Genomic DNA, 17,012 nt, shown 5'->3' with positions numbered 1-17,012 from the left:
AGAAGGAGATTACTTATTGGGTGGCCTTTTTGCTTTACATGAAATTGAACAAGCAACACCCTTGTTCTCCCCAGAGACCAATGAATGTTTCAGGTTAGCAAGGATTTTTTTTTTATCAGTCAGGTTGTCAATTTGCAATATTGTAAATAAAAGCAGCATTTGCTCAAAGTCGAATTTATAAAGTGAAAATTCAATTGCATGCTATTAACTTCCTCTCTGATGTTTTCAAGGCACATTTTCACAAAATCTGGCTATCAGAGGTTGCAAGTAATGAGGTTTGCCGTTGAGGAGATCAATAACTCCACCACTCTTCTGCCCAATGTTTCTTTGGGCTATGAAATTTTTGACCATTGTTCTGATACAGGGAATATCCCTTCAGTTTTAAGTTTTATTTCAAAGAAGGGGTCAATAAAACCTAAAGAAAAACTGAACTTCTATAAGCCTAAAGTCATTGCTTTAACAGGGCCATATGGAAGCACACAAAATATTACTATTGCACCACTATTCACAATGGAACTTATACCTATGGTAAGTGATGCTCTTTCTTTTTATACAGTTTATATAACAAAATACTTACACACTTACTTACTGTCCTTTGTTAAAGACTACACATTTATTATTCACATCATTCACTGGTTTGGATGGAACTGGGTTGCTTTTCTTGGCAGCCAATATGATTACAGTTCAGACGGACTAAATCTGTTTAACACGTATATAAGGAATACTAGCATTTGTTTGGCCTATCAAGAGAGTCTAAGCTTAAATGCAAACCACAGCCTAATACTTCAAAAGATTGAAATGCTTAATATTAATGTCATTGTTGTTTTTGCTCTGCCACAATATGCAAGCAAAATTATCAAAGCCGCCATAGAAAGCAACATCCAAGACAAAGTATGGATTGCATGTCAAGCATGGGCTATGAATCAACAGCTTCCCAGAGAGCCAGGAATTGGGAAAATTGGCACAATTATTGGTATTACGGAGAGATTGTTGACATTGCCTGGATTTAATGAATTTGTCTATAAAGACAGGAGATCAACTGATGTCACCCATAATGAAGAGAGTGACATGCAGAGTAAGAGTAAGACATGTAATCAAGTTTGTGATTACTGCACATTGATGACCGCAGAGGAGATTATAAATGAAAATCCCACATTCTCTTTTGCCATCTATGCTTCCATATACACCATAGCTCATGCATTACATAAAGTTCTGCAGTGCGACATGAATGGATGCCGCAAAAACACAGTGGTAAAGCCATACATGGTAAGATAATTCATTTGAATTTATAACAAGTTGAATCAATATATCACATTATAAAAAATGTTTTAATTCATTAAATAATGAATAATATTATTAATATATTTATGAAATTGCATTTTATAATATGTTATAATATTTGATTATTATACAATAATAAATGAATAAATCTAAATTAATATTAATTTATTAGTTATAGTTATATTATTATAAATGGTATTTTTTGTTAAAAAATTTTTTTTAAATACATTCACTACAGATTCTGGGAGAAATAAAGAAGTTGGATTTTCCACTCAATGGTCGTCAGGTGAAATATGATGATAATTATGATACACCCATCAATTATGCAGTTGTGCTCTGGCACACTGAAGTAAATCCTCCACAGTTTGAGATGGTGGGCACATATGATACATATCAAGAAATGACTTTTACAATCAACAACTCTCTCCTGCCCTGGCATAACAACGGTTCTGTAAGTCTTATTTTGATGAGTCTTTATCTAAACATTTAGCTTTATAAATTCCAGTTTTTCCACAGACAATTTAGCAAATTTCTCCAAATGAAGGTCAACGCTTTTTCATCTTTGAAATCAAGATCTGAGAAATTTGTGTGAGTTTAAAGGAATTATGTAATTAGTATTTAGTCATTTGTTTATGGAAAAAATGTAATGGTTAAGTTAACTTTAACATTAATAACACCTTTTCTTATTCTTATTCCTTAAAGGTTCCTTTCTCAAACTGCTCTGCTGAGTGCAAGGAGGGATTTTCAAGGCAACCTGAAGGTTTTCATAGTTGCTGTTTTACATGTAAAAAATGCCAGCGTAACAGCAATGTGGATTATTCTCGTAAGTACCTTAGGATGTGGTCAATGACACCTTGGTACTTAAGTTTCTTCTGTCCATTCTATCACCATAATATACTTTTTGATTTGATTTGATTTGATTACTTTATTATCCCCATGGGGAAATTTTTCTTGCCTGTGTTTCAACATGCGTACACACAAATAATCATATACATAAATATATATATATAAAAAAATACTTTACTGAAGGTATGGTGCTTTTTTAAATGTGATTTGAAGGCAAACTATTTTCCCACATCCATTTAATTTCTAGTTTTGTTATAAAACTAGGTCCTAGAAAATAGGTCCTTAATGTAATCTGCTATCACTACATGGTATAAGCTGGATGCATCTGCAGCCACTGAGCTTGGCACTCAACATTTAATTAGTTTGGTTCTGTGTTTGTGAACAAGTCTTATTGCAGCAAGCAATCAGAAACCCTCCACATCCCCCAGCTCAGCTGAAATTATATATATTGGCACAGTGCAGAGTATGTCAGTGAAGTGTGGAGTAATTATTGAAGGTTCAGAAAGAGGAGGGGAAATTGGTGCTACTCCACTCACTTTCTTTGGCACAGTGAGAACATTCACTATATTGGCAGCAAACTACATAGCCATATCTTATACCATTCCATATCTTATTTACACCTTTTCATTACACACTGGATAGATATAACAAACATTATGGATTTTTTTTATACAACTGTAGCGTGTATGACTGCAAAATCTTCAGCAACCAGGGGTGCGTTTCCCATACAACGACGTAACTCGATGCTTCACTACCATAGTACGATGCAAAGGACATTTTTTTAAAAGGACATTTAAAAAGTGTAAAAGCATCAACAAGGTACTCTCAAAAGACCACGAATAACCCTAAAACGTAATTCTTTCCACAATAACGGACAGGTTAAATATCACTATAGTAATATATATATATATATATATATATATATATATATATATATATATATATATATATATATATTATGTAACATACGTTGCCTTAATCAAAAAATTTAATTAGCCTACCTGTGAAAACATACCTGTAAAGTTACGTGGATTTGAAGAGAAAATTATTAATGGGATATATAATCAGGAGAACAGACCACAAATGTGCAGTATATGTTGTCCTTTTTTTATACTATTACAGCAGAATTCAAAGGGGAAAAATAAAAGAATCATGAGGAAAAGAATGCAGCGACTGAAAGACTTGCCACACTGTAGATGTTCTTGTTATAAAATGTAACAGTAAAATACCAAGTGTTATGATATTCTCATAATGTCTGAAAATAAAACATGAAGGGAAATTGACACCTCATTCAGTCAAACTGACGGATAAGCTTTATTTGTACGGCAACATTATGATTTGAAATTATTAGTTTCAGTCATTTTGAATGGAAGTTCTCCCTAACCGGAAGTGCCACCCGTAATTCAAAACGCAGTAAGATCGTCAGAAATATGGTGAATAGCTGTTTTAAAAGTTTGGATTTTTGTACTACATTTTTTTTTTTAATTTCCACCTTGTGAGAATAGTACTAAAGCGAATAAAAAACTATGTATATTCTTTTAAAGGATAATTATTCTTTTCAAAAGTATGCTTAAGTAGGCCCTACAGTATTTCTTTTCACAAGCTTATGGGTTTTGGCAAAATGCTATTTTTAAGATTTATATTAATTTATTTTTCAGGTGACCCCTATACTTGTTTTCCATGTGGAGAGAGTGAATGGTATGATGAAGGCACCACAACTTGTAAAACATGTTCTGTTGTCTATCTTCAGTTCACAGAAATCCCCTCAATCGCTGTCATCGTTTCTGCCATATTCATAATTATTTTACTCATTGCCATATTTTGCCTTTTCTCCTACAATTACAACACACCAGTGGTGAGGTCTGCTGGTGGTAGCATGTGTTTCCTGATGTTGACGTCTTTGATCATGTCTAGGATAAGTGCATTCTTTTTCTTTGGAAAACCCACATTTGTACTTTGCTTTCTGAGAAATGCCATATTTGCATTTTTCTTCACTGTGTGTATTTCCTGTTTAACTGTCCGTTCCTTTCAAATTATTTGTGTTTTTAAAATGGCTGCTCAGTTCCCTAAGGTGCACAGTCTTTGGGTAAAGCACAATGGACAGTGGCTTTTCATTGCATTTGCTTCAGTCATTCATTTAATTTCTTGTGTGATATGGATGACTGTCTCTCCTGTCAAACCCATCGCTGACTCATGAACTTATAAGGACCAAATTATGCTCATCTGTGAAATGGGGAACTCTATAACATTAACCATAGTTGTGTTCATAGGTTGGTTTCTTGGTTTCCTGTGTCTCCTGTTTTCCTATATGGGAAGAGATCTGCCGAAAAATTACTATGAGGCCAAATCAATAACCTTCAGTCTCATTTTGTACTATCTGACCTGGATTGTTTATTTTACAGCATACGTCTCTTTCAAAAGCAAATATATCATCCTTTTGAATGCAATAGCCCAGATATCCAGTATAAATGGAATTCTCTTTAGCTATTTTATACCAAAATGTTACATCATAATATTCCAACCACAAAAGAACACTCCCGCATACTTTCAAGCATCTATTCAAAATTACACCCAAACCCTTAGTAAGATTTAGACTTTAGTCTTTGTGTACCCACTTTATTTTTAACATAACAGCAGGTGCTGCCATTAATAGCTTTAATGTTTGAGGCATCCGGTCTCATCCGCCTCCAGTTTTTTTTGCTGTACAAAAGATTGATATTGCGAACTTCTTTTTGAATCTTTTATCGTAAACACACTGATTTGTAGCGCAAATTGTTCTAGTTATTTACCTATAGAAGCGAATTAATCGATTATCCTGATTAAGTCTTACACATTCACAGAAAATAGCTTACTTTTGAGTTGCAAAATAAGGTGGATAGGATGTGCACTCTGTGTTAGTGGTATTTACTATTGTTTTACCACAATCTTAAAGAAACACGTAGGAAATGTATGGGAATGGAAATCTATTCTGAGGTTCAGTCTGAATTAAGATACTTTGTGATCTATGAGAATAAAAAGAGTAATTTAAATATTTTAAAAACTTAAATGCTAGCATTAACAAGTGTAATGTAATGTAAACACAAATGCTTGTTTTTAACTTGTAATAAAGAGCACCTTCAAAACTTCCTAAAGACTAAAAATGTACTGTTTAAAGGAGATGGTGCTCGATGCAGAGCCAAATGGGAGAAGCTAGAGCTCGAGCTCCCCCTTTTCTGGAGCTCCAGCTCCACCTCGCCAGAGCTCTAGAGCTCGAGCTAGAGCTGTAGCTCACCCTCGCTGAATCTAGTGGACAGAACATGGCGCCCTATCAAGCCTGTTAATGTTAGTGCGAGTTTCACCCGTGATGAAAGGACAAGTTTGTTTTGATGCGCAAGATGCTGGCAAACATAATATTGTATTTTTTTCTAATATTTGTCATGATTATGATAAATTATAAAATTATTTATCGTTTCGGTGACAAACGCGTAAACACTTAATAAGAACATTGCTCACACTATGTGTGCGTGTTTCTAAAAACTGTTGAAACTTTGTATCTATGTATTATTTTCTCTTTATTACGATGAACAGTTTAGTTGTTTTCCTCCCTTTTAAAGCCGCTTTGGACAAAAGCGTCTGCTATATGATTATGTAAAGTAGGCCTACTAGACTTAAAAGGCAATGTGAAAGCTTACTATCTGCACCCGTTTATTTTTTTGTCCACCGCAGTAACGCGTGTTATTTGTGTGAATTAATCTAAATCATCTGAATAATTCATGAAATAAAAAATAATAAGACTAGGTTACCTAATCTGCCCTTTTTGTACGTAAATGTAAAAGCATAGGCTACTCCAACAGGCCAGTTGTAATTTTTTTTTATATTGTAAATTAAAATGGAATATTGACTGTAATATTGGATAGACTCAACCTTCATGTGATAGGCTATGGTTTAAGCTATTTTAATGAAATGGAAACAAGCAGTCCAGTACTCTAAAACAAGCCATGTGACTTCCCACACTAGAGGAAAAACAAGATAACAAATGTGCTCTGAGATTAGTGAGGCATCCACTCCACATTTTAATGGTATAATAAGATAAAATAATACATTTTATGAATATAACATTGAAGTACACAATTCACATAACATTGTAATATTTTACAAAACTCAATCAATATTTATTTACATAGTACTCCCACTGGTAGGCTAGATCCAAGTTCAAGTTGATTTTATTTATGCAGCTCATTTTATAACAGCCACTGACTGACCTAAGTGCTTTACAGAACTACAAAATTAAAAAAATTAAAAGAGAATCATACCTGCATAACAGCACAGCACAGATAAGTGCAGCAAAGCTAAGAGCAGCCTTAAACAGGAGTAGCAAAAACATTATCGAACCTAAAATATATAATAAGAAAACAGAAATCGCTTGATCTCACAAGATTCACAAGTGAGGGTTGTGTAAACAAGACACACAGATTTTTCTTCTGTCTCGTACTTCCAGCAAGAAAACTTCCATGTCCTCTACTCTTGATGAGTAGAAAAATGAATAGGAAGGGAGCCCAAATTTCTTCTTGTTAACTACGATAGCTCGGTCATACTTGAGGTTTCAGGCGTCATTTATATGTGGAAATAAATCTGATATGAATTGGGTGTGCATTTTGGACCTGCCGTGTAAGCAGACAGTCGTACGTACATTATTAAAATTGTGTCTTTTTATAACAGTTTGCGGTACAGATATATCTATAACAAATGAAACTCTTGTTGACTAACAGAGTATTTATTTTGTTCATTTGTGTTAAATAAAAATCGAGCTGGCGCTGAAATATGTTGCTTTTGAAATCATGCTGAGTGCTCGTAGTCGATGCTGCTCCACGAAAGTTAACCTGCGCCTGCGCGGCCCCGCCCACTAAATCCAGTGAGGTGAAGCTGGAGCTCCAGCTCCTCCCCTTTGGCTCTGCATCTAGTACCACTTGGTTTAAAGGGTAACTAAACCCCTGGTCAGAGCCTGACTCCACCCACTGGCAATTTTTGAAAAATGCTGGAAAAGTGGGCAGAGCCCAGCGGAGGGGGGGCGTGCACCCGAGACACATCTCTCTGTAGGCAAGGGCGTGGTTAGCTGGTACCCTCTGAGGTCAGAGAGTACCACAACTTCCAATAGGAAAATTCAACTGCAGTAGCCACTGTTCAACCTGAAGAGGGCAGCTTTTTACACCATATATTGTAGAATTAAAACACTTTAAACCCAAATGTCAAAAAATTTACACAAATCAATGAAAAGTATTTATGAAGCTCCATTCTTACAGATCATTAACTAAAAAAAGTTGTTTTAGTGTTTAGTTACCCTTTAATGTTATTTTTTAGTATTGAGATTAGTAACAGAGATGTTCCACTAATGATAATACATCAAATGTGTGCAATTGGCATGTTCTTTACAAGGAAAGGAATGTTTCAACTGATGCAAATGTACCACTAATGTACACACAGAGGGATAGTGGATTGTACCATGTGTAAGCACGAGTTATACATTCCATTTTAAACATAAGCAACATATTTTGCTGCCTTACAAGATGACAGACGCTCAGTGGTGTATATAAGCTCAATCCATACTGTACCACTCTAGAGAAACATAGAGGCATGAGGGGGTGAGGGAGGAGAAACACCAAGAAACCATTTAAAGCTGGCACGATGGGGTGAGGGAAAAGAGAAATGGGGAACAGAGAAATCTGGAATGAAGACCTCCTCACTTGTAGCCTTATTCTTCTATGCCCGTTTCTCTCTGTCTGATACATGTATAAAATAATAAATAGAGATCTCTTGGCAAAATAGCTGGTGTTGCTTCCGTGAATCAAATAATAATGGGGGAAAGGCTTAATTCCAAGTCTACACTTTCCTAACTTGGTGTCCAGGTAATACATCGATTTGTGAGGTTTGGATGGTTGACATCATACTCAGGGACTTCATGCAAGCCAAAATTCTGGGGGGGCACAATCTGAGACGTTGCAATTGTTTTCTGACGGGTGATATGATCATGTTAGGAGGGGTCAGGGGGTTTCTCCCCCTGAAAATTTTTAAATTCTGGCTGCTAAACATACCATTTCAATGCAGTTTGTGAGGGACAAAAATACCTTAACGGAGCTAGCAGCAACCCTCCTCTATCTGTGGACTAAGTTAAAGTATCTATTTTGTAAGTTTATGTAAAAGACAGGTTGATGAAAGAACTGTAAGCTCAAATTCAAAAGCTTTTGAAGTCTACTTCATTAAAGCATGTTTACACATACACTTACTGTACACTTAGGCCTACTACACATGATTTTAAAAACAGTACCATTGCAGTGTTTATGTTATGATTTTAAATTGGTATGTGACCTGGAGACTTTGACACAAGACAAAACAGAACAGATGTTTCAAAACCGATCAGATAACGTTACTATGGCTTATTGGCTTTGTATGGCAGGCAGTAACGTTAGCCAACTAGTTTACGGTTAGACTAGGCTAGCTATCGATAACGTCACACTGACAAAACTTAAGTTAATGCTCTGAATTAGCAGCTAATAACAAATCCATAACTTTATGATCAAGTTAAAATTTCCAGGTCAACCACAAATAATCCCACTACCTTTTAAAACCCCTTAAGTGTCACCGTCCCAAAGGTGGGACGTTTGCCACTATATATTTAAAACAATAATATCATAGTAAAAACCTAAAGTAATATTGACAAACTATATATCATTTGAAAGCTTAAAATCTCTAGTTTTCATATTTGTTGGCTGTTTTCTAAAATAAATTACAGAGGAGCAGTAATTTATCAATTTGCAACAAGAATATTTCATATTCATTAGGAGTATTTAGGCCTTTATTTTGAAATAGCAATAAACATGAAAAATTATGAAAGATTGGTAGAAACCTCAGTTTGTTTTCATGCCAAGAGTTCAAAAGATAACACCAATTCCATTTTATGAGAAAAAAAGGTCTGAAAATGTTTTAAATATAAAGAAAAATATTATGGATTCTCGATTTGTGATGCGGCTGCGAGCTATAATGCACATATGTGGTCTTTTTTATGCATTTATTAGAGGTTGAATTCAAATCAAATACTGCCAAACCACCCATACTACTTCTGAATAGGATGTCAATTTCATAAATTGTATGCATACATTCATATGTGATTTCACGGTTGCTTTGAACAGGGAACGTTTTGAGATAACTTTGTGATGCGCGAGCAGCGCCGGGCGTTTACTAGTAAGCGTGAGCGCTCGTAAGCGGGCACGTAACTTACATTCGTAACCTGACCGACATGAGGCTGTTTTGGCCGTGTGACAGAGCGGGCAGAGAGTAGTGGGCACATTTCTTACATCTAGCACTCGAGCGGTATTTGCCAGCTTTATGAGAGTGGGCTCTGTGAGTGTGAGAGACACGGGGGTATCGTGCTTGTGTCTAGGGGTGAACACTGAGATGAGGGCACATTTTCTACACCTAGAGCACCACCCCATGACCCGGATAGCCAGATGTTATACTGTTATACAGATTTTGCAGGCGAGCGGGTTACATTAACGGCTCGTTGGATGCCGAATACATCGCTGCAGTAGCCTTTCTAAGTGGCCTGAAAGGGAGAGATGTTTCAATGGTGGTCCAGCCGCGGCGGGACTCAACAGTCTTTTGAGAGATTTGTCTGGGTCGCCGTAGCAACGGCGGTGTGTGAAGGCGAGCGGGTTGCATTACCGGCTCGTTGGCTGCCGAATACACTGCTGCCTTTGTAGCCTTCCTGGATCGAGGAGGAGGCAGAGTGATGTGAACTCGACCACTCCTTGCTGTCCGATGCCAGGATGGAACAGCTGTCACCTGGGTCAATTCCTTCAGATTCGTCCCCTGAGGCGGCGGCAGTGAGAGCCGAAGCCAACAGCTGCGCGTCCGGTAGGGGCGGAGAAGGAGGCTGGCGGGATGCATTCCGGCGAGCGTCTCACTGTGACCTCAAGTTCCGGTCGCCTCTGTGAACGGCGCTTCTTGCGCGGTCCAGAGGGCTGAGTGACAGCTTTCACATTGAAGGCCTCGAGTCGAGCCCGCAGGGTCGACAGCGGAAGTGCTTCACAATGCTCGCAGCCCCCCGAATCCAGGGCGAGGGCTGCGTGGTCCGGGCCCAGGCAGAGTGCGCAGATCACGTGGCGGTCTCCTGCACTGAGCGGGGCTCTACACGAGCCACAGGAAATGCGAGTCATTTTGAGAAAAACGCCTCTCGCTCTTTTAGAGAGTGAGTGTCGCAGCGGCCAACACCCACAGAAAGTAAAGATATAAGAGGATACTTGTCGCCGGATAGCGTAGCAGGCACGGAAGGCGCTTTCCCTATGTGTCCATATCTCGAGAAAAGATGACTTTACCCGTAGCGTAAGCAACTTACGCAATACAAGAGAACTTCTCATAAGAGAACTGACCCGTCTCGGCTCGAGAGGGGAAGAAAACGGGAGAGTGGGCGAGACGGAATCAGAATCAGTAGCATTAGAAATTGACGCAATGCTAGTGAGCCTTATCGAAAGGGAACACACAATCATGTAATTAATTAAGTTAATTAGTAATTAAAAAAATTGTGTCATCGGCCACCTTAAGTAAAGCAGATCAATAATATTGTTGAACATTAAATGTCCCCAACTAAGCAAGCCAAAAAAGCCAAGGCAACAGTGGCAAGGAACCGAAACTCCATAAGGTGACAGAATGGAGAAAAAAACCTTGGGAGAAACCAGGCTCAGTCAGGGGCCAGTTCTCCTCTGGCCAACGAACGAACAATGTATGATTATGATTCAGGCAGCATTACAGGTCAGAAGTCAGATGGGATCAGAACATTCCCCATATTTATCCAGTTCCATCTGGTTGGAAGTCGGAGTTATCAAGCTGGTATGGAGACGAGTTTGTTGAGGATTTGTTGAGGATCAGTGCTGATCAAATCTTTCATTTGATTCACTTCAAATGAAAGATTGGTATCAAAGATACCCTAGGTTCCTAACCGACGACGAAGACTTGACAGAGCAGCCATACATTTTTAGACAGCATTCTGGGTTAATACGTGTAGAGGTTTTTTGCCCAATAATTAGAAAGTGTTTTTTTCTAGAATTAAGTAGTAGGAAATTACTAGTCATCCAAGTTTTTAAATTAGCTATGCATTCCATTAATTTTGTGGGTGCGAAGAAATATATAGATGAGTATCATCGGCATAACAGTGAAAACTAATCCCATGCTTCCTAATGATATCTCCCAAGGGTAGCATGTACAGGGTGAACAGCAACGGTCCCAGTACTGATCCTTTTAGTACTTACTCCATACTGAACTTTTGATTGATATGACATCTCTTCATTTACTGCTACAAATTGATAAAGGTGAGATACTGTAAGTATGATTTGAACCATGCTATTGCAATTCCACTAATAACAACATCATTTTCGATTCTATTCAAAAGAATGTTGTGGTCGATGGTATCAAATGCACCACTAAGATCCAGTAACACTAATAGAGAGATACAACCACGATCGGATGATAAGAGGAAATAATTTGTAACTCTAATGAGAGCTGTCTCAGTACTATGATATGGTCTAAATCCTGACTGGAAATCCTCGCAGATTCCATTTCTTTCTATAAAGGAACGTAGTTGTGAGGATACTGCCCTTTCTAGTACATTTGACAGAAAAGGTCGATTCGAGATCGGCCTGTAATTGACTAATTCTGTAGGATCAAGTTATGTTTTTTTAACAAGCGGTTTAATAATAGCCAGCTTAAAAGATTTCGGTATACATATCCTAGTGTCAAATATGAATTAATGATATTGAGAAGAGAATCTATGACCTCTGAAAGCATCTCTTTCAATAGGTTAGTCGGTATAGGGTCTAACATAGATGTTGTTGATTTAGATGATTTAACGAGTTTAGACAATTCTTCCTCTCCTATAGCAATGAATGAATTAAATTTTTCTTCAGGGAGACAACAATGTACTGCTTTATGTGGTACTGTAGTAGACGGTTGCATAGTTATAATTTTCTCTCTAATATTATCAATCTTGTAAATAAAGAAGTTCATAAAGTCATTCCTTTCTGTACACAATCGAGTTCTCTCTCTCCACGAAATGCGAAAAACTTCTACTTTTGTTTTCTTCCAGTTGTGCTCCATTTTCCTGGCTGCTCTCTTTAGGGCCCGAGTGTGCTCGTTGTACCACGGTGTTGGACTATTTCCTTTAATCTTCTTTAAAGAGCAACATGCAGGTTGGACACCCTTATATAGCATAGTGTATGTTGATGATAGAACAACTAGATTTTCTTAACTGGAGTAATATATATTTAGCCATTAACGATATTTTGAGATAAATTGTGATAAAATAACTTCCGCGTCGGTAAAGCACTAACCGGAAGTGACGATCGGCGAGGGAGTCTGGTCAAGTTCAAGCTCAGATTAAAATGGATTCGAATGAAGAAACCGAGTTCTCCGATGTGGACGAACATGCTTATGATGGCCCACAGGCCTATAATTATGAGCCTTCTAGGCTAGATAGTAGTCAGGGGGGAGATCAGGGGGAGGAACAATGGGCAGAGGAGAGAAGTAGAGTTGTGGTGTCAAGAAAACCAGTGGCGAATAGGGCAAGTGACTTGGGTGAGTTCATGTAAGTTAGCAATGTGGCTTACGCTGGTTCATCTACTGTATGGCTAGTACCATGGTGTTTTGCAATAAATCTGCTTTAACAAACATACGTTCGACATTGTTCTTAATTAAACATCCATTTAGATTGTCATAATTTAAGCCAGCAACGTTTTGTCTTCTCATATTCTACGCCGACAGTGATTATGCAGTCCATCCAAGCTGGTTAGCACTATCTACATTGACTAAATACCATGCCATGACAACAAATTAATAATGACAATACCTAAGCTACAATAGCAACAGTCTAATGGCGCTTTTCCACTGAATGGTACGGCTCAGTACGGTTCTGCTCGCTTCGCTTTTCCACTGCGTGGTATGACTCAGCTTTAGCTCGGTTTGCTTTTCAACTGCAGTTAGTAATACCATTTAAAGCGAGCCGTACCGTACCATGCAGTGGAAAAGTGCCATAACAGTCATATCTGTATAAAACTCCAGTACGCGGTTTTGCCTGCAGGAGAGGGGCAGATTAGGAAGCGCCAAAATCCGGTGTAAACTTTGACGGTGGACTTGATTCCATCGAGTGCACCGAGGGAACAGCATCAGTAATCAGCCTCACGCGGTCCTTACTCCGAAATCCCATCCGAGACTCCATCAAATCTCCAGGACGATAATTCTCCGGAGTGAAATGTGCACCACAAACGACCGAGTGTGTGGTAACAGACGCGGCAGTGAACTCTGCTCTCTTCACCTGCACAAAACGCACCCACCGAAAAGCCTTGTTTTTCCTAGAAGGAAAATGATGGACACGATGTCCTGACAGGCTGGAATTCGTGCAACTAGCACAAACACAATAATTTACCATCATGGCTTCTCTAAAACTCGATCTAAAACTTTCTGTCTCTCAATACTGCTCTAACTACACCAACACCCAACAATGAGAAAGCTGACCGCGAGCTCTTTTATTTACCTCGGCCTACGTCATATGACACGTTGCTATAGCGGGAAAGGCGTATTCCAGAGCCTAGTACATTTTCATCAAAATCTCAATATCAAATGAGATTTCATTAGTAATTTCTACATATGTGTTTTTAAAATACCTCTGCAGACAATTTAAAGTATTAATTCAGAAATAAATTCAACCTGCATGTTGCTCTTTAAGTGCAATGGAGCAACTGTCTCCAAAGTACTGTTAAAGAGAGAGTCAATAATTTCTGTTGCAACATCGAGTTCTTCGAAGCTATCTGGGATGCTGAAAAGAATAAACCGATCAGGAAGATTATTTATAAAGCAATCTTTAGTGGCAGAAGGGATAGTTCTACTATATTTATAACACAGAGTCGGCTTTGCAACCTTGGCTAAATTAAGTTAAAATGAGATTAAATAATGATCTGAGATGTCATCGCTCTGCTGCAGAATTTCAACGGCATCAACATTGATTCCATGTGACAATATTAGATCTAGAGTATGATTACAACAATGAGTAGGTCCAGACCCGTGTTGTCTAACTCCAATAGAGTTTAGAATGCCTATAAATGCTAATCCCCATGTGTCTTTTTCATTATCTACATGGATATTAAAATCACCAACAATTAGGACTTTATCTGTAGCCAGTACTAACTCTGATAAAAAATCAGCAAATTCTTTAATAAAATCTGTATGGTGCCCTGGTGGCCTGTATACAGTAGCCAGCACAAATGTCAAGCGGGATTTTTCACTTACGCTAGATAACGTTACAGAAAGCACCATCACTTCAAAAGAATTATATTTGAAACTAGAACTCTGAGTAACACTGAAGATATTGCTATATCTCCCAGGCTAGCAGGAGGCTAGCGCGTTTTGTGACCGATAAAGCTAACGAAGTCAGGTCAATGTGACAGACAAAATTAGATAAAATCAGATATCTGGTTGATATATTTAGCCAGTACCCATTAAATTCAGTACCTATTAAAAAGGTTCTAATATGTACCATTTAGGTACTGTATATGTACACTTTTGGTACACTGGACTCTACTACACTGAACATTTACGGTACAAATAAGCACACTTTAGGGTGCATCCCCAGTGACAGCTTTTTTGAGAGTGTGTTTCTATTGTCTGTATCTCAGGAGATCAAAGTATATGAGGTTCTTTCAGCCTTACATCAGTAATGAGTCTATTTATCCGTCTGTCTGTGAAAGAGAGTTTAGTATTAAGGAGGGAATGTCTGGCTTGATTCCAGCAGGGGTGTCTGTAAGAACAGAGTACAGTAGTGCAATTCCATTTGACCACTTTATTAATCCATTGAAGCATGACAAAGCGGATGAGCAGGGAGTTCATAACGTGTGGTTTCAAGACAAGAACAGAAATACAAACAACTGAATCAAGATAAATCGTATTAAAATGACACAATCAAAAGATAAACAATAGAAACCAGTAAAATAAACTTACATTTCTAACTTACAACACATCACAAACATCAGGCAGCTTCAAAGTCTCTCAGTGAGTCTATTGTGCATCAAATGCAGTCATCTATCTATCTATCTATCTATCTATCTATCTATCTATCTATCTTCCTTTATTATGCAATTATATATTATGAGGTCTCTCTGTTACACTTGACAGTTTCTGACAGATTTGTCATAACACGTTTACTTCAGCTAAATAACCTTTACAAAATCATTGATGCATGAATTGCATACAGCTGTACTTGTGACAAAGTTTTTTTCCCCCATGACAAGCCACAGCAAATCCTCAAATGTTGTCATGTATCTTAGCTATCTCTCAACCAATAAATGTATTTCATGAATAGCCACAAAAACACTAGTTCACCCAAAAATGAAAATTCTGTCATAAAAACTATAATTTCATCCATGGAACATAAAATATAATTTGAGAAATGTCTCAGTAGGGGGGTTTCCACCCCATACAATGTCACCAAAACATTGGTTACGATTTTTGGAAGATGGTTTTTGACTCAACAAAGCCAATTACTTTATGCAATCTGCCATGCAATTACTAGACAGATAACGTTTTCAAGTAAAAGAAGAATCTTTGCAGCTGCGAATGAGTTTCTTCTGTGTGAAATCCAGATTCATTTTACACAAGGCTGAATAGGGTTGTGCTATAGGGGGCTGAGCACATTGAAGACTAACAATCTGTCGTCACATGCTTCTTTGTCTACTAAGCCCTATGAATTCATGCAGCAACACTGATATGACCTGAATAAACAGTTCAATGAGTCATAAAATAATACTTTTAGATTTAAATAGTCTTTGCTCTAATGCAGGGGTTTTTAATCCACAGACTCCCAAATATGATCATCTTGTGTCAGGAAACCCTCATCCTAAGATGTGTAAGTTATCTGTCTTAGTCTGTCTTGTATAACACCCAATTGATACATTGAAAAAGTTATATTATAAGTCTAAAATGTGTTTATATTAAGTTACATTATCATATGTTCACTATAGTAATGTACTGTTAAATGTATTTATTTGTTTATTTTAATCTAATTTTATTTAGATTTATCAATATTAATTAAATTGATGACATCACTTTTCTACAGAGCTGAATTGAACTCTTTTCATATATTGATGATAGACAGATGACACAAAGAGAGAGATATGGATTCAGACACTGAAAGTATTTCATCAGGTCATTCAAACAATGATCTGTAACAAAGCTCGCTAACTCGAAAGAGTTAAACGAAAAAAGAAAAAAAAAACACAGACTCCAACCAGAAATGAGGATTAGCAAGAACATCACTCTAAGGAAAACTAAAACAGGAAAGTATATCCACAGATGCAGCAGAACAGGTAGTAAAGTCCAGGAATCAAATACGAGCCCAGACGATGGAGAAATGGTGAGACGGTCCTTTAGTGTGAACTGAGCACGAGTGGGTGAGTGGGAGAATGCAGCGGTGAGGGAGGAAAGACCTTTACACAGTTATTGAACAGAACTGAATCAACACTGAAATGACCTCAGCTGAACAATGACATTATTGTCTTTTTAGAGCTGCTTTACAGCAATTTTGTTGCTCTGTTTGCATCATTAAATAATTATTTCCTGTTTATTGTAAAGCTGCTTTGAGACAATCTGCGAAACACAAAAAAGATTTTGAAGAACATTGGTAACCAAACAGTTTGGTGACCATTGACTTTCATTATAGACATTTCTCAAAATATCTTCTTTTATGAGATGTTCCATCTCTTTTAACTACCAATAGTACTACCAGTATACAATGTCAACATTATGTTACAAGTGCTGAGCTTTTATTGAACCTGGAATATTCCTCTAAATTAGTCAAATTTGAGTTGAAAATA

At 37.5% G+C, this 17,012-nt stretch overlaps 1 protein-coding gene across 1 annotated transcript in view; it reads left to right on the top strand.

Annotated features, from left to right (window-relative positions):
- The first annotated feature begins 255 nt into the window (after window positions 1–255).
- The window catches only part of rad21l1 (RAD21 cohesin complex component like 1), a 60,891-nt gene continuing 44,134 nt past the window's right edge, over window positions 256–17,012 (top strand). The window contains exons 1-3 of the mRNA XM_077223779.1: window positions 256–1,266; window positions 1,520–1,732; window positions 1,984–2,104. Of these exons, the coding sequence (XP_077079894.1) occupies window positions 271–1,266; window positions 1,520–1,732; window positions 1,984–2,104 (1,330 nt within the window). The 5' untranslated portion in view covers window positions 256–270. The remainder of the gene's footprint in view (window positions 1,267–1,519; window positions 1,733–1,983; window positions 2,105–17,012) is intronic.

Source organism: Siphateles boraxobius, unplaced genomic scaffold (genome assembly GCF_051911475.1).
Source record: "Siphateles boraxobius isolate OS27281-9 unplaced genomic scaffold, OSU_SipBor_1 9, whole genome shotgun sequence".
Taxonomy (NCBI): domain Eukaryota; kingdom Metazoa; phylum Chordata; class Actinopteri; order Cypriniformes; family Leuciscidae; genus Siphateles; species Siphateles boraxobius.
The sequence above is the reverse complement of the archived record's forward strand: the minus strand, read 5'-3'. Positions and strand labels throughout refer to the sequence as shown.